Below are 22,492 nucleotides of genomic sequence, written 5' to 3' on the forward strand. Positions count from 1 at the left end.
TTTCCCGAAGGGGGGGGGGGGGGGGAGATATATGTACTTACACGAGGGCGGAGGAAGATATATGTGCTTACGCGAGGGCCGAAAAACATCTATGTACTTACACGAATGGGAAGTGAGATATATGTACTGACACGAGGGCGGAGAGAGATCTATGTACTTACAATAGGGCGGAGGAAGATGTATGAACTTACACGAGGGCGGAGTGAGATATATTTACTTACACGAGGGAGGAGAGAGATATTTACTTACACGAGGGCGGAGAGAGATATATGTACTTACACGAGGGCGGAGAGAGATATATGTACTTACACGAGGGCGGAGAGATATATTTATTTACACGAGGGCGGAGAGTGATATATTTACATACACGAGGGCGGAGAGAGATCTATGAACTTCTCCCCGTACTTGTCGTGGAGCTTGCGTCGTCTGTATGTGTTTTCTATTGATTGTCTGGTCCTTGGCACTCGAACATCCATACGGCAGCACACCACTACAACTGTAGACACATTATACTGTCAATTACTGATCCCATATTTAGAGGCAATTGTGTCAAGGTTTATTACATGGGATGTTAACTTTTAAGCGTCAATCTAAATACGAGAGCATTTTGTACATATTTTAAAAGGATAATCATTTTAACGCTAACTTTATTTCTATATAACAAAATTTCAGTAATATCAATTAATATGCATAGAGATAGAATTAAAAAAACCTAATAAGTTATATCATTCCGTTTTATATATATATATATAAAGAGAGAACTAACTGACGTCGAAAAAAAATATAACGAAGTGGAAGTTTCCTATCGTGAGCGTAGGGAAGAAGGGTGAGATGGGGGCGTTGTGCAGTCTAAACCTTTGCTTTCGATCATTTTGAATCCGAGGCAATGTATATTTGTTTTCAGATTTACCTAATTATGAAAACAGCACCGATTTAATATATACCGTTGTGTCATTCATTATCAATGCTACCAGGGTTTGCACTGCTGATTTATGAGGAGTAGTTTTTTCGGATGACAGATTAGATTAACTGGGATTTTGACATTGATCAAAATCCTCGTTTATAGTTCTTTGAAGCAAGTGGAAAACGATAGATATTCGCTACTTATTTATTTGCGGAACAGTCTGATTTGTTCTGTTACTTGTATTCCATACAACAAATTCAGTATGGGTCGTATAGCGGTTTTGACCTTTCGGGTAGTGCGTAGACCTTGATTTACAAAAGAATGAAGCAAGTGGGCTATAAAGTGAGTACTACAAAAAAAACCCAGACTCAGCTGAAAAGTGCTTTTAGTCTTACATATATATGTAAGGTCTAGAATGAGGTATTTGCTTCTACTAGATGTATCAGGCAAAACACAATAAAAAGTAAATAAATGTATGTTTCAGGTACCCCGACCGACCCTAGTTATTACCTGCGATCCTTATCATTTATCTCGCTCGAATGCACTTAGACGTCCAATTCGAACGCACCGAAATAATGTTTTTGTTTTTGTTTTTGTAATTAAGTAATCAATAAAAAAAAACCATAAATCTAAAACCCTATCGATCAAACCTATTTATTCAGTCGCGTTACCTTAAACGTTAGAAACATAGTAGAGAAACAGTCCTGGACATTTAGCAGGAGAGAAGAAGAAAAATCACTCAGCTAACATTCGGGTAAACTTAACGAGTTAAACAACTGATGTTAAGATGATGGAGGAATTGTTAACTAATTCTGTTAAGTCAAATCCAAAAACAAATAGTTTTAAAACTATCAATCAATGCAGACACATAAAAATTAATAAGAAATTGAGCAAAACAGACTGTCAACATAATTCATGTCATCAGTTTGTCCATGCGTATTTATTGAAGAAAACAAATTGCTGCTGGTATTAGCATATTTTTGTGTTAGCTTTCATTTTAAAATAATCATTGTACAAAACACGTTAAAAATCGATTTTACCGATAACAAAGATGAGGAAAAGTCCTATCCCTGACAAGTGCCATATTTTGAGCGGACCAATCACAATCGTCTCGATATCCAAGTGCGGAGGAGAAGGAGTGGAGAGAGCATCATATCCGTTCAGTTCAACGGTTGTCTGAAAGAATATCAAATTTTGTAGATACCGTTAAGAGTCGCCACTATCAGGATAGACCAAACCTTCATAGCCGTCGGCAGCAGGTATATATACATTCGTCGACACCACGGCATACCGTTACCAAGCGTACAGGCTAGCTAATAGGCTTACACATGCGCCGTTACCTTGGTTACTGTTATCACCGCAACGTCAACTGATAAATTTGTATAGATACAGATCATCGCCATGGTTAAAGGTTATTGTCATATATGTCGACATGTCGACCTATCAAAAGGTATCATAGACATACGATACGACCTTCGATAACAGACATTGTTTCCAAGCTAATCTGTAAATTGACAACCCTCACAACTCGCATTCCTAATATCAAATGTAGATTCAGATTTCATTTTAATATGAAAAGGCAAAGCCCTAAAAGAGCGAAGCTTTTGTTGCATGATCTCTGATATTTACTGATTCAGAATGAGATAATACTGCTTTCAGAATGAGGCAAGATAAAATGTATTTATAGTCAGGTAATCGAGGGATAACAATAAAACATAAACTCTAATGATGCCATTTTCAAAGCTAAAGTAGTTATTTGTTCTTGTGCGTAACGTATATATGATGGGTCGGGTGGCGCAAAGGATAGCGCGCTCGTCTTCACCAAGATGGCCGGATTCATTCCCGGTGTCCTGCCCGACCACGCGTGTTTTCTCTGGATATTAAATTCTCTGCGTGCGTCCTTCAGGCCAAAAAAGAATTATTGAAACAAGATGGGAAAAAACTGTATGGTAACTGCTAAAGGAAAAGTGGATATTACATATTTGTCGATAGGTCTATAAAGGTAAATGTATAGATGTGTTAATTAAAAAAAATGAAATTAAAAAAAGAAAACATTGTAATACTTTGATATAACCGAGATTGTCGTTATATCGATATTTAGAATTCCTGTTCAATCCTGAAACACCGGATTGAATTTCAAATTTTGTAACTGTCACTGAGGTTTGACAGGTAATGATGCCAAATAAAATTGTTTCTGTCTGTTACTTACTAGTTGTAAGTCGGCATGCGTTGTGAAAAAGTAATACGTTGCTAAAAGGGCGTTGAACTCGGGTTCGTTGTCTGGACAATTATTGTTGATTTCGACATAAATGAATTATCCATTGTTTCTTTTATGAGTGGTGATGTATGCATACATTATTTAAATACTATAACCAGACTTTCAAAAATGTTAATGATTTCGTTCATATTCTCAACAAATGGAAATCAAAAGCTGATGAAATTTTAGAAGATGAAAAAAAAATGTACACGTGACCTATATCTCTGAAAATATCTCCCGGTAGAAATATTAACAGAACCTGGTTGATGACAAAAAGAATCTTCAGAAAACATCCGCGTTTTTACTTTTTGTGCCTGTTGCAAAAACTGAAATTAAAAAGTCATGAAGCACCGACAAAGAGGTAAATGCAACGGCCATCAGTTCTAAAATTTTCCGGTTAGTTTTCATCCTTCCGGAAATAACCGATGAAGGCCGATGGAGTGTGACGTGCTTGTGACGTCATAGTATGATAATCTCTGAACGACGTTTCATGCCTGCTAGTATCAAAATTTGTGTGATAGATTTTTTTCACTCAGAATGTGCATTAGTTTTATCTCAATAAACAAGTAATTAAACATGGATATTGTTTTCACTATATGAAGATGTTCATGTATGGGTTGAAATACAATAGATGATATCGCGACCAGTGGAACTCTTCAAATAGGAGCAGATTTAACTGTACTCGCTGGGGCAACGGATATATAAACAACATGGCAGCGCCAACACATTCAGATACGAATTTCTATGTAATAAATTGGATAATATTTTAAAGTCAAAAGGTATCACCTACTCAAAATAAGAAAAAGGGGGAGCTAGTACACCTATGATACATAGCAAGCAGACATGTTAAATTGGCCAGATATTGAAAAAGAGGACGAAGCTAAAGCGCATATGGAGAAATGACGGTCACTTTGCTAATTTGCATAATCCGCCATCTTGGATAAAATGGTGGCCATTTGGCCCTTTGGGATAACACTATGGGCTTTAAGTTTTTGCGTTTATCGGCTCGATAGTAATCTGGATAATATGTTTTACGGCACGGCCGTTAGTGAGGGCGGAGCCAGGTTGTACTGTAAATGTATCGGAATATCGGTTCAAGCATTGAGTGATGTGTTGAATTACTAAATCAGACCTACATGTATAGCTATACAGTGTATATTACAGATAAGTTTCCTTTCTTGATTTCAGAGATAATTTATGCAAAGTATTTTACAATTAGTGCTTTTTATGTGTAAAATTAATTTGTTCAATGCTATAAAAACTGGATTTATATGAAGTTTCTATTAAAATAAGAAGCATATGCGAAATCACAATTTTTGTCATTTTTTAATACCCATCATTGCAGCCAAGAGAGTCAATAGATCTATATATCATATATATATTGTGGATGAATACATTTGTTTCAGCAACTTATATACTGACTATATGCTTAATATGTCTCTGCTTTATGTATAGTTTTAGCAATAGAGAAATTGTATTGTTTCCTCAATTAGAAATTGAATCAGTTCAGCACATAAAACTGTATTTTTTTTTTTAATCGTGCAGATTTGTAAAACAGCAGATTTTCTGTTATGAATAAAAAATAGCTGTGAGATAGTAATCAAAAATGAAAATGTTACAGTATGGATTCAATTTTTTTCAATAAAAAAATTCTCATGAAAATACTTGTATGTTTTTTTTATCCTTTCATTTTGCTTCACTGTGATAAACTCCCTTTTTGTTGACAACCAGCACGTTGTTTTGTTGATATTCCGTTTTCTAAATATATACCACTGCAATCTCTACCCAGAGTTGTCGTAGGGAGTGCAAGGACCGTAACTCTGCGTGATAGTCTCGTTCAACCAGACTCTTGTTGTCTGCGCAAGCGTCTGATTGAACGAGACTACACTGCCGATGCAATAATTTCGACCATTCAGAACTAGAGCAGTGTAGCCGGTAACGTTATGTCAAGAGAATTTACATCTTTAACCATATCAAATATTTAAGTATCCTCTAGTTAGATATAAGTTTTAAATCTTACAAAACCGTAACGTTTGTTCGAGATTCGGAAAACGAGAACTTGTTTCGAGATAAAGATGGCGGAGACTACAGCGCGTGCGACTGGCGGCCATGTTAAGACAAGTTTTTCAGTTCCATAGGTATTGTGAATAATCTTTATTTTTCTTACATACGTGTTACCTATAGGGAGAGCTTCGGGCCCGTGAGAGAGCTCCGCCCTCTATTATTTGCCGGGATGTCAAATTTCCCTACACACCGTCTAAATATGGGTTACAAGTTAATTAGCGCGATCCATTAAAAACTCGAGGTTCCTGGAGTAGATGAACTTTTGAAGCGAGGGCGCCTATATGTTCTATGCAATCGAATACTGGAAAACGACCAAATAGCCATTTTCTGCACTTTCGATCGAATTTTTCGATTCTGTCTCCATGACCTAGATAAGTTGCCGAGATTCGCTCGGTAACTTCAGGTTTAGAAAAACACAGTTTATGAGGTGTTTTAACAATATTTGCAATATCCAAGGTTCCTGGAGCATTTGAAAAGTCGATTTTCTTAAATTTGACATAAAATCAAAGGGGCACCATAGGGGATAATGTAAAAACATCGTATTCTTCTGAAAGTGAAAGGAGTTTTTGTGACACTCTCTCGACTTGAAAGAGGCACCAAAAGGATTCATTTAAAATATTTACTTATTCAATCCTTTCAGATAAACTGAATTTAATATATATTACTGTGGGTAGAATTACAAGAATGCTATTGTACACGAATGGCCACATGATTCGGAAAAAATAACTTCCAACTTCTCACTGATTTTACGTTTTATATGTAAATTATTTTAATATTCAGTCTTTTTAGTTATTTTTTCCAGAACATGCCGTGACATAAAGTGTGTCCCTGTTTCAGGCAACGTTGTTAAATAAATGTGTAGACAATCTTTTATTTTAAGTTGGTATCACATATGAACGTACGTGCTCGATCACCTCATAATTTTTATACGTCAAAATAGGAGCAAAACCGGATTTTCAGGACGAAAAATTTAAAGCATAATGATACATGTACTTGAAGCTTATCGATGTTTTATATTTTTTAATTGATAAGTCAATCCGTCTGCCTTATTGTTGAATGAAATATGAAAAATTGTCAGTCGTTCCAACTAACTATATTTAAATTCAACATTTGAAAAAGCGCTGGTATTCCAACCTAGCCTCCGAAATAATCATCTGAGACATATAAATGTAATCCTTCTCTCCGGGATAGCCTGGTTCATGTCTTGCACCCCTCATCTGTTACATATAAATATACACAGTCCTAGCTCAGTATATTTAGTAACATCCGTCAGCCCGTAATTATTCTGTCCTTATTGTTTTAGAATCTTTATATCACGTATACTAACTGTTCTAGATCTACTGCAATATATATGAGATTGCAATCGTCATATTTGGTCTTGTTTTATTCTAATTATGCAACTTTTTTAAGATACCACACCTTTCAATTTTGCACACAAGTTTGATTACAACTTATAGGCTATAGATTCACTTGTTGGAATTTTAGTTTAAAACCAATCGTGCATTTGAATTACATTACCCCTTAGGGGGCCCCTTGAACTTTCGCAAATTTCTGATTTTAAAACACCAAATTCTCGATAACCAAGAGGATTTTGTAGGTTAATGTTTCACAACTAACATCTTAAATGTTTTCTTACATATAAATAAAATAAGATTTGTATATAGTGTAGACGTAACAAGTACAAAATTCACATTGTTTATGCTCCTTGATAAATCTCTTTCAATGTGACCAGTTGGTTAATTTTATTCTACAGAGTTGTCTTAAAATACGCCAAAATCGTTACTAAAATGAGCCTGGGAACATTTTTTTTCTGTTGGTTGCCATGGTGGCGCGGAAAAAACTCTGATGATCACGTGATCAAACATGCTCCGCCCCTCATTAATATTCATGAGGAAAAGTGGCCCTCATTTCTCCATATGGTCACAATTGTGACGGACCGTCAGCGGCGTACAGAGAATCGTGTGTTACTTTTATGTAAATGAAACGTCAGAAGGCTTGTTTTGGATAAACAATTTGATTGGAATGTCATTATTAAATGCTTTTGATGTGACCTCTATTTTTGTGAGTTATTTTTGTTGGTTCAATACAGTGAAGGTGGGGCATATTGTTTACACATGGCAGATTGTTTTGCCCTCGTATCCTCGCATTCTCTCGCGAGACTTGTGCATTTTTCCGGCAAGAACTCTTCGAAGGGGAGAGGCGACCGAGAGCTACACTCTTTTTATGTTTGTTTATTATCACGTTTTTAATACAGCGACTCGTTGAATTTAGTCTGATTTTCCACCTAGGATATTTTAATATGTATGACAGAGTTAATTACACTATGTATGAGATCGATTGTGACCGACATATTTTCCTGAATTTGACTAGCGACATCGTGACAACTGATCCTTGATACAGGAAATACTTCCCATAGAATCTGGTTTCGCCCCCGGATTCTTGATACTATGTCATTCGCTTTTTATGGCTTCCTGTAATTAAGAATGTTATGTTTTCTTACTGACGTTTATTTGCCATTTTGTCCTTATGTGATAGCTGTTTGTTTATCTTCTAAATTGTCTAATTAAGGGAAGTCAGAATATATATCATATTTATAGGTTATTATCCAAACGGGATTTTACAAAAACACTCAAACATAGTAAGGTACTTCCTGTCGTGTTAAAGGTCGGATTTTTAGCTGTAAATTCAGCTTTAACAGATGACAATTGATTGACGGACTAAAGGCATAAAAAAAGTACATAACTTGGTATGCATAAGAAAGGACAAATTCGGGAAAACGAAGAGGAACAAAAAAAGATTCCAAAAACTCATTAGAAACCAAAACAAAAGACAAGACAACCGCAGGAACTGAAAGACAGAAAAAACTGAGGAGAGTTCAAAACAAAAGGCAAGACACCAGGAACTGAGGAGACACCAAAACAAACGGGAATACACCAGGAACTGAGGAAAGTTCAAAACAGGAGGGAAGACACCAGGAACTGAGGAGATATCAAAACAAAAGGGAAGACACCAGGAAAAAAGGAGAGATCAAAACAAAAGGGAAGTCACCAGGAACTGAGGAGACACCAAAACAAAAGGGAAGACACCAGGAACTGGGGAGAAACCAAAATAAAAGGGACGACACCAGGAACTAAGGAGAGATCAAAACAAAAGGGAAGACATCAGGAACTGAGGAGACACCAAATCAAAAGGGAAGACACCAGGAAAAGAGGAGAGATCAAAACAAAAAGGAAGACACCAGGAACTGAGGAGATATCAAAACAAAAGGGAAGACACCAGGAAAAAAGGAGAGATCAAAACAAAAGGGAAGACACCAGAAACTGAGGAGACACCAAACCAAAAGGGAAGACACCAGGAACTGAGGAGAGATCAAAACAAAAGGGAAGACACCAGGAACTGGGGAGAAACCAAAATAAAAGGGACGACACCAGGAACTGAGGAGAGATCAAAACAAAAGGGAAGACATCAGGAACTGAGGAGACACCAAAACAAAAGGGAAGACACCAGAAACAGAGGAGACACCAAACCAAAAGGGAAGACACCAGGAACTGGGGAGAAACAAAAATAAAAGGGACGACACCAGGAACTGTGGAGAGATCAAAACAAAAGGGAAGACACCAGGAAAAGAGGAGAGATCAAAACAAAAAGGAAGCCACCAGGAACTGAGGAGATATCAAAACAAAAGGGAAGACACCAGGAACTGGGGAGAAACCAAAACAAAAGGGACGACACCAGGAACTGTGGAGAGATCAAAACAAAAGGGAAGTCACCAGGAACTGAGAGACACCAAAACAAAAGGGAAGGCACCAGGAACTGAGGAGAGATCAAAACAGAAGGGAAGACACCAGGAACTGGGGAGAAACCAAAACAAAAGGGACGACACCAGGAACTGTGGAGAGATCAAAACAAAGGGAAGACATCAGGAACTGAGGAGACACCAAATCAAAAGGGAAGACACCAGGAAACGAGGAGAGATCAAAACAAAAAGGAAGACACCAGGAACTGAGGAGATATCAAACCAAAAGGGAAGACATCAGGAACTGAGGAGACACCAAAACAAAAGGGAAGACACCAGGAACTGAGGAGAGATCAAAACAAAAGGGAAGACACCAGGAACTGAGAGAGATCAAAACAAAAAGGAAAACACCAAATATTGAGCAGACACCAAAACAAAAGGGAAGACACCAGGCAAAGAGGAGAGATCAAAACAAAAGGGAAGACATCAGAACTGAGGAGACACCAAAACAAAAGGGAAGACACCAGGAACCGAGGAGGATCAAAACAAAAGGGAAGACACCAGGAACTGAGGAGAGATCAAAACAAAAAGGAAGACACCAAGAACTGAGCAGACACCAAAAAAAAAGGGAAGACACCAGGAAAAGAGGAGAGATCAAAACAAAAAGGAAGACACCAAGAACTGAGCAGACACCAAAACAAAAGGGAAGACACCAGGAAAAGAGGAGAGATCAAAACAAAAGGGAAGACATCAGAACTGAGGAGACACCAAAACAAAACAAAACAGCAACACGAACTAAGAAGGCACCAACTCGAAAGAAAAGATAGCAACGGAAACTGGAGAGACAGTCAAAAAAAGGAAAGACATCAAGAGTAGTTGAGGAGACACCAAAACAAAAGGGAAAAAATCCAAAGGGACTGAGGAGAGATCAAAATAAAAGAGAAACACAGGGTCATCAAAACAAAAGGGGAGACAACAACAGGAACTGAGGAGAGATGAAGACAAAAGGGGAGACAACCACAGAAACCGAGAGAGATCGAAATCAAAGGAAAGACAGCGACATAAATTTAAGAGACAGCAAGACAACTTATCATTATCAGGACCACGCACAAAACAGTAGAAGCTTGGTAATTCAGGTGTTCCGGAAAGGCAAGTGTTTCCTGCGACACATTTCAGAATATGCTTGCACCACATGAGGTACTCGGCAAAATGCCCCCTATCCAGTAAGGGAAAGTATGTCTCTCAATAGCTATCTAAAACATAACAAACATTGGATGTCAGAATGCCCCCTATCCAGTATAGGAAAGTATGTCCCTCAATAGCTATCTAAAGCATAGCGAGCAAAGGATGTCAGAATGCCCCCTATCTAATATAGGAATGTATGTCCCTCAATAGCTATCTAAAGCATAGCAAGCAACGGATGTCAGAATGCCCCCTATCTAATATAGGAATGTATGTCCCTCAATAGCTATCTAAAGCATAGCAATCATTGGATGTCAGAATGCCCCCTATCTAGTATAGGAAAGTATGTCCCTCAATAGCTATCTAAAGCATAGCAAGCAAAGGATGTCAGAATGCCCCCTATCTAATATAGGAAAGTATGTCCCTCAATAGCTATCTAAAGCATAGCAAACATTGCATGTCAGAATGGCTTCTATCTAGTATAGGAAAGTATGTCCCTCAATAACTATCTAAAGCATAGCAATCATTGGATATCAGAATTGCCTCTATCTAGTAAAGGAAAGTATGTCCCTAAATAACTATCTAAAGCATAGCAAACATTGGATGTCAGAATGGCCTCTATCTAGTATAGGAAAGTATGTCCCTCAATAACTATCTAAAGCATAGCAATCATTGGATATCAGAATTGCCTCTATCTAGTATAAGAAAGTATGTCCCTCAATAACTATCTAAAGCATAGCAAACATTGGATGTCAGAATGCCCCCTATCCAGTATAGGAAAGTATGTCCCTCAAATAGCTATCTAAAACATAACAAACATTGGATGTCAGGATGCCCCCTATCTAGTATAGGAAAGTATGTCCCTCAATAGCTATCTAAAACATTACAAACATTGGATGTCAGAATTCCCCCTATCTAGTATAGGAAAGTATGTCCCTCAATAGCTATCTAAAACATAACAAACATTGGATGTCAGAATGTCACCTATCCAGTATAGGAAAGTATGTCCCTCGATAGCTATCTAAAACATAACAAACATATGAGGTCAGAATGCCCCCTATCTAGTATAGAAAAGTATGTCCCTCAATAGCTTTCTAAAACATAATAAACATTGGATGTCAGAATGTCACCTATACAGTATAGGAAAGTATGTCCCTCAATAACTATCTCNACAAACATAGGATGTCAGAATGTCACCTATCCAGTATAGGAAAGTATGTCCCTCAATAGCTATCTAAAGCATAACAAACATTGGATTACAGAATGTCACCTGTCCAGTATAGGAAAGTATGTCCCTCAATAGCTATCTAAAGCATAACAAACATATGATGTCAGAATGCCCCCTATCCAGTATAGGAAAGTATGTCCCTCAAAAAGCTATCTAAAACATAACAAACATAAGATGTCAGAATGCCCCCTATCCAGTATAGGAAAGTATGTCCCAGTATGTCCCTCAATAGCTATCTAAAGCATAACAAACATTGGATTACAGAATGTCACCTGTCCAGTACAGGAAAGTATGTCCCTCAATAGCTATCTAAAGCATAACAAACATTGGATTACAGAATGTCACCTGTCCAGTATGGGAAAGTATGTCCCTCAATAGCTATCTAAAGCATAACAAACATTGGATTACAGAATGTCACCTGTCCAGTATGGGAAAGTATGTCCCTCAATAGCTATCTAAAGCATAGCAAACATTGGATATGTCAAAACGCCCCCTATCCAGTATAGGAAAGTATGTCCCAGTATGTCCCTCAATAGCTATCTAAAGCATACCAAACATTGGATTACAGAATGTCACCTGTCCAGTATGGGAAAGTATGTCCCTCAATAGCTATCTAAAGCATAGCAAACATTGGATATGTCAAAACGCCCCCTATCCAGTATAGGAAAGTATGTCCCAGTATGTCCCTCAATAGCTATCTAAAGCATAACAAACATTGGATTACAGAATGTCACCTGTCCAGTATGGGAAAGTATGTCCCTCAATAGCTATCTAAAGCATAACAAACATTGGATTACAGAATGTCACCTGTCCAGTATAGGACAGTATGTCCCTCAATAGCTATCTAAAGCATAACAAACATTGGATTACAGAATGTCACCTGTCCAGTATGGGAAAGTATGTCCCTCAATAGCTATCTAAAGCATAGCAAACATTGGATATGTCAAAATGCCCCCTATCCAGTATAGGAAAGTATGTCCCTCAATAGCTATCTAAAACATAACAAACATTGGATATCAGAATGTCACCTATCCAGCATAGGAAAGTATGTCCCTCAAAAGCTATCTAAAACATAATAAACATTGGATGTCAGAATGTCACCTATCCAGCATAGGAAAGTATGTCCCTCAATAGCTATCTAAAACATACCAAACATATGATGTCAGAATGCCCCCTATCCGGTATAGGAAAGTATGTCCCTCAATAGCTATCTAAAACATAACAAACATTGGATGTCAGAATTCCCCATATCCAGTATAGGAAAGTATGTCCCTCAATAGCTATCTAAAGCATAGCAAACATTGGATGTCAGAATTCCCCCTATCCAGTATAGGAAAGTCTGTCCCTCAATAGCTACCTAAAACATAATAAACATATGATGTCAGAATGTCACCTATCCAGTATAGGAAAGTATGTCCCTCAATAGCTATCTAAAACATAACAAACATTGGATGTCAGAATTCCCCATATCCAGTATAGGAAAGTATGTCCCTCAATAGCTATCTAAAACATAATAAACATATGATGTCAGAATGTCACCTATCCAGTATAGGAAAGTATGTCCCTCAATAGATATCTAAAGCATAGCAAACATTGGATGACAGAATTCCCCCTATCTAGTATAGGAAAGTATGTCCCTCAATAGCTATCTAAAACATAATAAACATATGATGTCAGAATGTCACCTACCCAGTATAGGAAAGTATGCCCCTCAATAGCTATCTAAAACATAACAAACATATGATGTCAGAATGTCACCTATCCAGTATAGGAAAGTATGCCCCTCAATAGCTATCTAAAACATTACAAACATTGGATGTCAGAATGTCACCTATCCAGTACAGGAAAGTATGTCCCTCAATAGCTATCTAAAACATACTAAACATTGGATGTCAGAATGCCCCCTATCCAGTATAGGAAAGTATGTCCCTCAATAGCTATCTAAAACATACCAAACATTGGATGTCAGAATGCCCCCTATCCAGTATAGGAAAGTATGTCCCTCAATAGCTATCTAAAACATAACAAACATTGGATGTCAGAATGTCACCTATCCAGTATAGGAAAGTATGTCCCTCAATAGCTATCTAAAACATAACAAACATTGGATGTCAGAATGTCACCTATCCAGTATAGGAAAGTATGTCCCTCAATAGCTATCTAAAACATAACAAACATTGGATGTCAGAATGTCACCTATCCAGTATAGGAAAGTATGTCCCTCAATAGCTATCTAAAACATAACAAACATTGGATGTCAGAATGTCACCTATCCAGTATAGGAAAGTATGTCCCTCAATAGCTATCTAAAACATAACAAACATTGGATGTCAGAATGTCACCTATCCAGTATAGGAAAGTATGTCCCTCAATAGCTATCTAAAACATAACAAACATTGGATGTCAGAATGTCACCTATCCAGTATAGGAAAGTATGTCCCTCAATAGCTATCTAAAACATAACAAACATTGGATGTCAGAATGTCACCTATCCAGTATAGGAAAGTATGTCCCTCAATAGCTATCTAAAACATAACAAACATTGGATGTCAGAATGTCACCTATCCAGTATAGGAAAGTATGTCCCTCAATAGCTATCTAAAACATAACAAACATTGGATGTCAGAATGTCACCTATCCAGTATAGGAAAGTATGTCCCTCAATAGCTATCTAAAACATAACAAACATTGGATGTCAGAATGTCACCTATCCAGTATAGGAAAGTATGTCCCTCAATAGCTATCTAAAACATAACAAACATTGGATGTCAGAATGTCACCTATCCAGTATAGGAAAGTATGTCCCTCAATAGCTATCTAAAACATAACAAACATTGGATGTCAGAATGTCACCTATCCAGTATAGGAAAGTATGTCCCTCAATAGCTATCTAAAACATAACAAACATATGATGTCAGAATGTCACCTATCCAGTATAGGAAAGTATGTCCCTCAATAGCTATCTAAAACATAACAAACATATGATGTCAGAATGTCACCTATCCAGTATAGGAAAGTATGTCCCTCAATAGCTATCTAAAACATAACAAACATATGATGTCAGAATGTCACCTATCCAGTATAGGAAAGTATGTCCCTCAATAGCTATCTAAAACATAACAAACATATGATGTCAGAATGTCACCTATCCAGTATAGGAAAGTATGTCCCTCAATAGCTATCTAAAACATAACAAACATATGATGTCAGAATGTCACCTATCCAGTATAGGAAAGTATGTCCCTCAATAGCTATCTAAAACATAACAAACATATGATGTCAGAATGTCACCTATCCAGTATAGGAAAGTATGTCCCTCAATAGCTATCTAAAACATAACAAACATATGATGTCAGAATGTCACCTATCCAGTATAGGAAAGTATGTCCCTCAATAGCTATCTAAAACATAACAAACATATGATGTCAGAATGTCACCTATCCAGTATAGGAAAGTATGTCCCTCAATAGCTATCTAAAACATAACAAACATATGATGTCAGAATGTCACCTATCCAGTATAGGAAAGTATGTCCCTCAATAGCTATCTAAAACATAACAAACATATGATGTCAGAATGTCACCTATCCAGTATAGGAAAGTATGTCCCTCAATAGCTATCTAAAACATAACAAACATATGATGTCAGAATGTCACCTATCCAGTATAGGAAAGTATGTCCCTCAATAGCTATCTAAAACATAACAAACATATGATGTCAGAATGTCACCTATCCAGTATAGGAAAGTATGTCCCTCAATAGCTATCTAAAACATAACAAACATATGATGTCAGAATGTCACCTATCCAGTATAGGAAAGTATGTCCCTCAATAGCTATCTAAAACATAACAAACATTGGATGTTAGAATGTCACCTGTCCAGTATAGGAAAGTATGTCCCTCAATAGCTATCTAAAACATAGCAAACATTGGATGTAGATGTTACAGTGCTATCTTCGTGTATACAATCCACAAAACACTGTTGGGTTATTTTATGCCTTTTATTCTGTAGTTTAAAAAAAAAACAGTTCGCTATATTTGTAATACTTCAAATTCTTCTGATATAAAAAGAATAACTATACCCTTCAACGCCTTGGTGCTGTGTGATATTAGTCAAGTTAAATATCATGCAGTTGTTATAATTAGCTATGACCAATACAAATGTCCGTTGATGTCATGTGACTAAAAGTACTCACATTCCACACATTCTTACATACAGGTAACAAAACAACATTAAGGGTCTTCGCACCACATTCGTTCATCACACAACTATACTACCAAACAACCATTTAAGGTTCCTTACACCAAGACCTTTCATGATATTAAAATCAATTCAAAGTCTTACACACAATAAATATATATATCCCTGTTACATAGAAACTGATTTGACACAGATAGAAACCATGCCATGTTTACCAATCACCTTTAGAAAATATACTTACCAAACCTTGAGCTGACATTGTGAACTGCCCGAGGTACTACTGTCACCCGATCGCCTTGTGTCTGTATGGTTACATATCCCGAACGTAACAGTGATATTACAGGTCTATTTCTCTACTCAATTTCATTGGTTGTATAGTATCGACTGATGAAGAGTCGATCGCATGTTGGTTTTAATTAAGTTTCCTTTATAAAGCTAAGCTCCTTTATAGGGATACAAACAATATCGATCAAATCACCATACATTTCTGTCTAAAATCAAACAAGTGTAAACCCAGACATCTTTAATGTAAACTGATCGGTGTAGCAGCTATACAAGCTTATCTATCAATAAATCGATTTTGTCTCACATCGGTAGCATTGATCATACCCTAATGCTTTTTTTGTTTGTAAGATGTTTTTTAATGTTCACCAACAGTAATATTTTGCAAAAAGACACATGTGAATTTGCACCTAAAAAAATTGGTAATAGATACAGTATGCCGAAAATGAATAACAGTGTACTATATAGTGGCCTTTCCTTGAAGGAATCGTCGGTGCTGCTACATGTAATAGTACCTTCTATATAATAATTCACCCCTACTTACTACTCCAACAATGTTAGAGGTTTACACGGCGAAAAGAAATTGACAGGCGCCGCCCAACCTCTGACTGCCCATAGCTGATTTTCCCGATGCTGACGATCAAATTTTCAAAGTTCGGATTTAGAAAAAGCATAATGTGTTTACATACATTTAAATGTTCAGCAGGTTCAATAAATGTTCCTTTCCATAAATCCATGATTAAATGAGAAGAATTTGGTGTCAAAGAATAAATAATATGCTTTTCCTCTTTCAAAGTGAAGCAGACAACATTTGGCATGATTTTCCGGTTAGTACAAAGATGGAATACATGTCATGTTTAACAAGCGGAATACAAACAAACTCCATATCATTTCGTTCCGTTTGAAATTCCCCCTGCTATTTTGTACTAACCCAGGAAGCTAGGTCAGAGAATGCTTCAACGACATGGACATGTATTTTGAGTGTTCTATTCCGTAATATACCATATATTTGTGTCTGTGACATAGATATGGGATCTATATTACATGAACAGTGAGTAGACATCGTTGTCATGAACTGTGAACCACTTAATTGAGTTTTTCAAGCCGATTTAGTTCCGGATTTCATAGAATTAGTGCTTCGGAAATGAGAGGTCGCAGTCGGCAAAATCATATCCGATAGAAAAAAGGCCGACGAGCGGCCTCTCATGTTATAGGAGTACCCTTCTTACATGCATGCTATACAAATCGTGTTCGTGAGAAACTATTCCCTCAATTCTCAATTCAAACAATTCTCATCAAAGGCAATAATTTCAATGAAAAGTGTGAAATTTTGAACTGAACACTACATTAATTCCTTTGTATAGCAAATGTAAATCAATCATACCTATGTTTCCTCACTCACGGCTCATTGGATAAACCTTCTAGGAGTTGATACACATGTTTGGTTACCCACTAGTGATTTACATGTACCCTGAACGTCATTATGACGTCATGGTACATTACAATTCTCACCCGGTAAACCTCGTATGTTTAAAAACCATTTAAAACTAAGTAAATCATTTATGCTTTGGTATTCGCATATTACAGGAGTTATCCCCCTTACTCCTTTTCGTTACCGCTAAAACTGTTGAGCTAAAATTGAACGCCTGGTGCAATATATTGGCCCGCATTTCATATTCACAATTAAGAATACTGTAACTATAGGAATCAAATCTGCCAAAATCTGTAATGAAATACTGGGAATGGTTTTTCCTTTAGCTTTGTTTGATCATTTCTGAACAGAAAACTATACCTTGCGGGACTTTTACAAAAAACAATAAAGATCAAATATATACAATATAAATATCGAAGTATTCCGAGTGTAGTAAATAATTCAGCGGAGCTTGACCGGGGTTCGAACCCTGGAGTTCAGATTGTGGTACCATCGCACTGACCGATTAAGCTAACTGCTTAATAGAAGTGCCCTGGCCCATCTGTGCTACTATCATATTCAAACGGAAGTTAAGGGGAGAGGCTACTATATAATGGTGGAACCTTGTACAGTGGAACAGAGATACTTACATGAAATATTCTTACCCAACGATGTGACATATCAAAAAATGCATTTTATTATGCAAAGTATAACACATATCTGTGCATGCAAATTGAACAAACCCTAAATTCAGGTTGATTCATTTTATTGTTCTACTGTCGTACTTATGAATTCACTCTCTGTGAGGTATTTATAATTGACCACAGCAACAGTACACGTACTTATATTAGCATACTGGACCATCTTGATTAGCTTTGTCCAGCTATCTTTTTCCACGTCATATTTATACAGGTCCTTTGTTTCCACTTGCCTCGAGCGTCTACCGGGTCGGCCAAACACTCGGACGCCACCACAAACATAAATGACGTCATCAATAGTTGTGACGGCGGTGAATTTCCGCTCGTCAGGAAAGTCAGCTCCTCGTTTCCATTTATTAAGCGCCGGATCGTATATATCTACAGTAAGAGCATTTTCGTGTTGATGAGAGCCGCCTATAATATAAATTTTATCGCCGATGACCAAAGAAGAGGCTTCCACGCGAGGTTTTGGTAATGAACTGGTCACAATTGCCCAATGTCCACTCTTCATGTCATATCGAAATAGACATTCTAACATTTCGTCCATGACATCTTGCCCACCAAATACAAAGAGTCCGCCATCGTGGGTAGTTGACGTGTGGTGATACAGTCGTAACGGCATTGGCTCTAGAAGGCCCCATGTATTCATTTCTGTGTCGTACACCTCTAGGCTATCGAACGTTTCTCCCTTTGGGAGGGTAGGTTTACCCCCTGTCACGTAAATCTTGGTCCCTTCAGCGGCGGCAGAGAACGCACATCTTGGGAATAGCATGTGTGCACGAGGAACCCACGAACTCGTCTTTTGGTCGTATAGATACACAGTATCCAGTGCAGGACCAGCGTCCTCAAAATGATAGTTTTCGTAAAATATTCCCCCAAGAAAATAAATATATTTCCTTAGCACGGTTATCAACTGAGAGTAATCAAGTTTGAACTTGAAATCAAATGTTGGATGGGGTTTTATTCCAACGTAGTTCTTGCGCGTTTCTGGATCGTGCGCTGTGAAGGAGCGTTCCGTTGGACCATAAGCTCCACCGCTAAAAACAATCAAATTTCTAGAAAACATTCCAAGTCTTCGCTTACCGGATATTTGAAATTCGTATTCCTCGTCTTCCACGTCTCTGACGTTGATACCGTCAATATTATCCATTGTACAAGAGTTGAAGTAGGATAACACTGTCCTGCTGAATGTATCATACGACAGCAGAGGATTCGTGGCGACGTTCGTCAAATAATAATGCTTTTCTAAAAGCGGAAGTCGGATATGTTTAAAAAGTCTACCTAGATGATGTTTTCTCGCCTCGATGTCGAATTCGACCCACTGCATCACAGCTTCGTATACCGTTTCCTCGAGCTCGATATCTATGTCGTCTCGCGAGATCAGGAATTCTAAAAACTCCACGTCAATACTGGAACAGAAATGATCCATTTTACAAATATCTGTGAAGTTTTCCGTAACGAAAGTGCTACACAGTGCCTTCAATCTTTTGTTGTAGTGATATGAGCTAAAATTATATAGATCCAGGCAGTTGGTCAGACTTATCTCCCTTATCATGTGATCGGTGCACATATCAATGAGAGGAATCATCTGGAAAAGATTGGCAGCAATATACAGGTTCTGTACGCTGTCGTCTGTCACCGCAATCACTCCCGAGTACATGTAATCCAAGATGTCTTCTATCACTTCCGGTATGACGTCATGCATGGTTATGATTTGTTGTTCTGATTCCTTTACTTGACTTGTAAACATGGCCCTGTAAACAAACAAATGAGTATACGTATTCTGAACAAACCTTTTTGTCTATTTAAATGAATGTCGTGATGCGATAGTTCGTGTTATAGTTGACTGTGTTATCAAAGACAGGCTTTAAACAGAGAGAAGGTATTGAAAAATCTCAACTCGAGGCTTGATTTTGCTCCTACCAGGTGCGGGTCCAGGTGAGGGCGTAATGCGCTTTTCAAAAAAAAAAATAAAAAAAATATCGTTTTCTGCTAATATTGTATTGAATATGGCAATTTATCATATTCATTAATTAAACACATAAACACCCTGACACTTTAACTATAAAATATACATGCTCCAAGTCGGGAACCGTTACATTAGTGCATTTCACAATTATTTTAGTTTTTTTAGCAAAAAAAAAGGTCCAACGTTTTATTTGACTCGCTCCGCTCGGCGAAAAATTTGATTCGACGCCCCCTCTTTCAAACATTCTAGAAACGCCCTTGCCTACATACACTATACAGTAAGGGTCTATTCTATTTCGTCCATCCATGAAAGACTATGATTGAAAAAGATGATAAAATAATATTAATCCTGATCTGCACATGACATATTCCGTCAAAATCTGAATTTGACTTCATTTTTTTTCCCTGGCCGCATAGTATAGTATTCCATCTGTCCATATGCTGTTAGTCACACCCTAGGGGGTGGCAGAGAAATACCCTAGTGTGTGACAGACGACTATCGATAAGGTAAACCGGAAGACAATTATTACAGAAATTATGATCATATAACGATCGTGACATTCATTTTAGTTACAATTGACATTTTTTACCGGAAGTAAGGACTTGTTGCAGCTAAGACATTTCTGTTACATGGGAACTTCCGGTCTCCAGCAACCAGTGTGACGTCAGTTAACTCCCCTTGGCGGTAGAACTGGTACAGTCCCTTCAGGAGTATCTCCTGGTGGTCTCGCAGTGACGACGTCGCCATTTTCTTATCCTGTGCAAATTGTCAATATTATTATTATCATTATTTAGTTTCATTTATATTTATGTTAAGTTTCACAAAGTCATCAGTAAAGTGCATTTTTACCACTTAAATATTATAAATTTACTGCAGTGAGAAATATCAAAATGGCATTTTTCAGTTGAGAAAAATAACACTTTATCAGATATAAACCAAGGAAATTACAACAATAGAAACTAATAAATAGAAAAACCAATTAGCGAAAGGCTTGAAATGTGGGTGTTCACCATTGTCCTTGATTGTGACGTCCCGACTCACAATGTAAAGTGACCCCGACATTTTTTATTTTGTGGCAGTCCAATTGTTTGCTGCGGGAATTTTCTACATTGAAAAATCAACTAATAAAGGATATTTAAAGGGTTCAAGTTAACTTAAATTTACAAATTTGTACATTTATCTTGTGTGACAGAATAATTAGATATTTTGTATTTAGCGTTGCACGGAAAATATTAATGTTATTCAACTGGAACGAATACGTTTTCGTTTATATATGAATTTGGCTAGTCAGCTTTAAAACACATAGTGTGCATTCTCGAAACAAGGAGTTTTGAAATTCAAACGAGATATTTTTAAAATTAAATTTGTAAATATTTGGTAACTGATATTACGTATCAAGAGTATGTACATCAAAAACGTAAATATCTTACATTATATTCTACTTTTTATCAGAAATCATTCAAAATTTTAAAAAAATCCTAAAAACTTTATAAAATATTTTATAAACTCCATAACTTATTGTGTTTTCTTTTTTTTTCATTTAGAAAAAAACACACGCTTTTTTGGATAATGACCAAACCAGCATCTATGTTCAACGAATTTCTTATATACATGTACAATTATAGCTTTGCTCCATAACGTACCAGTCATTTTCGGTCAAAGGTTGCATCGTATGCATACATGTATATAAATGTTTCTGGCAGTTGAGCTAGTTGTTGATGCAGATTTGTAGATATAAGATAGTACACCTATTTGTGTCTTTTTATAGACAAAGAACGTCTTTAGACCTTAAGTACAGAACTGACATTCATAAAACACAAATATCATCACATACTAACGTACACACATACAATCACCCGTACTCAGTAAAAAAAACAACCCGAAAATAAACCCAAACTAATCAATGACTTACCTACTATATCCATGTCAATCAAACGCACATGCAATGTACATGTACCTTTTCAGCTTATATCACACGCGCCCCCTTTGTACGTCCATGTATTTCTTTAAGATAATCCTACTAGATTCAAGAAGTGTAGAAACATTCTCACGAGAATCCGGCAGTTACCGGCTAATATTTCGAGGATGCTGAATATGGCTGCAGCATGTAGCTTATATTGGGGTCCCCGAAAGGGGCTCTGTATGTTTTATCGAGGTCCCCGAAAGGGGCACTGTAAATTTACTGAAAAATTATGCATATGAATGATATAGTTAATTGTATGTTGTTTAGAAATGAAATATATACGTCCGTCATGTATGGGGCTTATTAGGGGTGACAAATTTCCATAGGAATAACATATGTATGCTCCCCACCACTTCATCGCGGCAGTGCTGTTCTTGTATTGTTGTCATACATGATAGTAATAACACCAGACAAGTACATGTCAGACAGGCATGTATAGTTACACAAACCCAGGAGGGGGTCGTGACAACGGGTTTGGTTGATATATGACGGTTGGAGAGGGAAAGCGGCGATGGGGGAGAAGCAAGGGTGTGGGGTCCTCATCAGGAGAAGGGGCGGCTTAATAAGAATGATATCAGTTACATGTGTGTACCCATA

General features: G+C 37.2%; 2 protein-coding genes across 4 annotated transcripts in view; both read right to left on the reverse strand.

Annotated features, from left to right (window-relative positions):
* The window catches only part of LOC110459157, a 23,430-nt gene extending 6,507 nt beyond the window's left edge, over positions 1 to 16,923 (reverse strand). Inside the window, exons 1-3 of one of the 2 annotated variants that reach the window (XM_021511274.1) lie at positions 16,544 to 16,923; positions 1,945 to 2,080; positions 368 to 496 (exon numbers count right to left, since the gene is read on the reverse strand). In XM_021511274.1, coding sequence (XP_021366949.1) covers positions 368 to 496; positions 1,945 to 2,080; positions 16,544 to 16,672 — 394 coding nt within the window. In that variant the 5' untranslated portion in view covers positions 16,673 to 16,923. The other variant, XM_021511282.1, reaches the window with a different exon arrangement.
* Positions 16,924 to 17,022: 99 nt separating this feature from the next.
* Positions 17,023 to 22,017, reverse strand: LOC110459167 (kelch-like protein 41). 2 transcript variants are annotated; one of them, XM_021511305.1, is made up of 3 exons: positions 21,890 to 22,017; positions 20,522 to 20,688; positions 17,023 to 19,717 (listed from the first exon to the last, which is right to left on the reverse strand). In XM_021511305.1, the coding sequence occupies exons 2-3, from the start codon at positions 20,677 to 20,679 to the stop codon at positions 18,031 to 18,033; spliced, it is 1,845 nt and encodes a 614-aa protein (XP_021366980.1). In that variant the 5' UTR covers positions 20,680 to 20,688; positions 21,890 to 22,017; the 3' UTR covers positions 17,023 to 18,030. The 2 variants fall into 2 exon arrangements, with proteins under 2 accessions (XP_021366980.1, XP_021366971.1); XM_021511296.1 differs by having other exon boundaries at positions 21,845 to 22,017.
* Positions 22,018 to 22,492: the final 475 nt, after the last annotated feature.

The sequence above is a fragment of the Mizuhopecten yessoensis genome, unplaced genomic scaffold (genome assembly GCF_002113885.1).
Source record: "Mizuhopecten yessoensis strain PY_sf001 unplaced genomic scaffold, ASM211388v2 scaffold1313, whole genome shotgun sequence".
Taxonomy (NCBI): domain Eukaryota; kingdom Metazoa; phylum Mollusca; class Bivalvia; order Pectinida; family Pectinidae; genus Mizuhopecten; species Mizuhopecten yessoensis.

Coding starts and splice junctions, on each gene's coding strand:
- LOC110459167 (XM_021511305.1), bottom strand. CDS start 20,679: ATGGCGACGTCGTCACTGCGAGACCACCAGGAGATACTCCTGAAGGGA. Junction 19,718..20,521: donor GCAACAAGTCCTTACTTCCG/GTAAAAAATGTC, acceptor GTTTGTTTACAG/GGCCATGTTTACAAGTCAAG.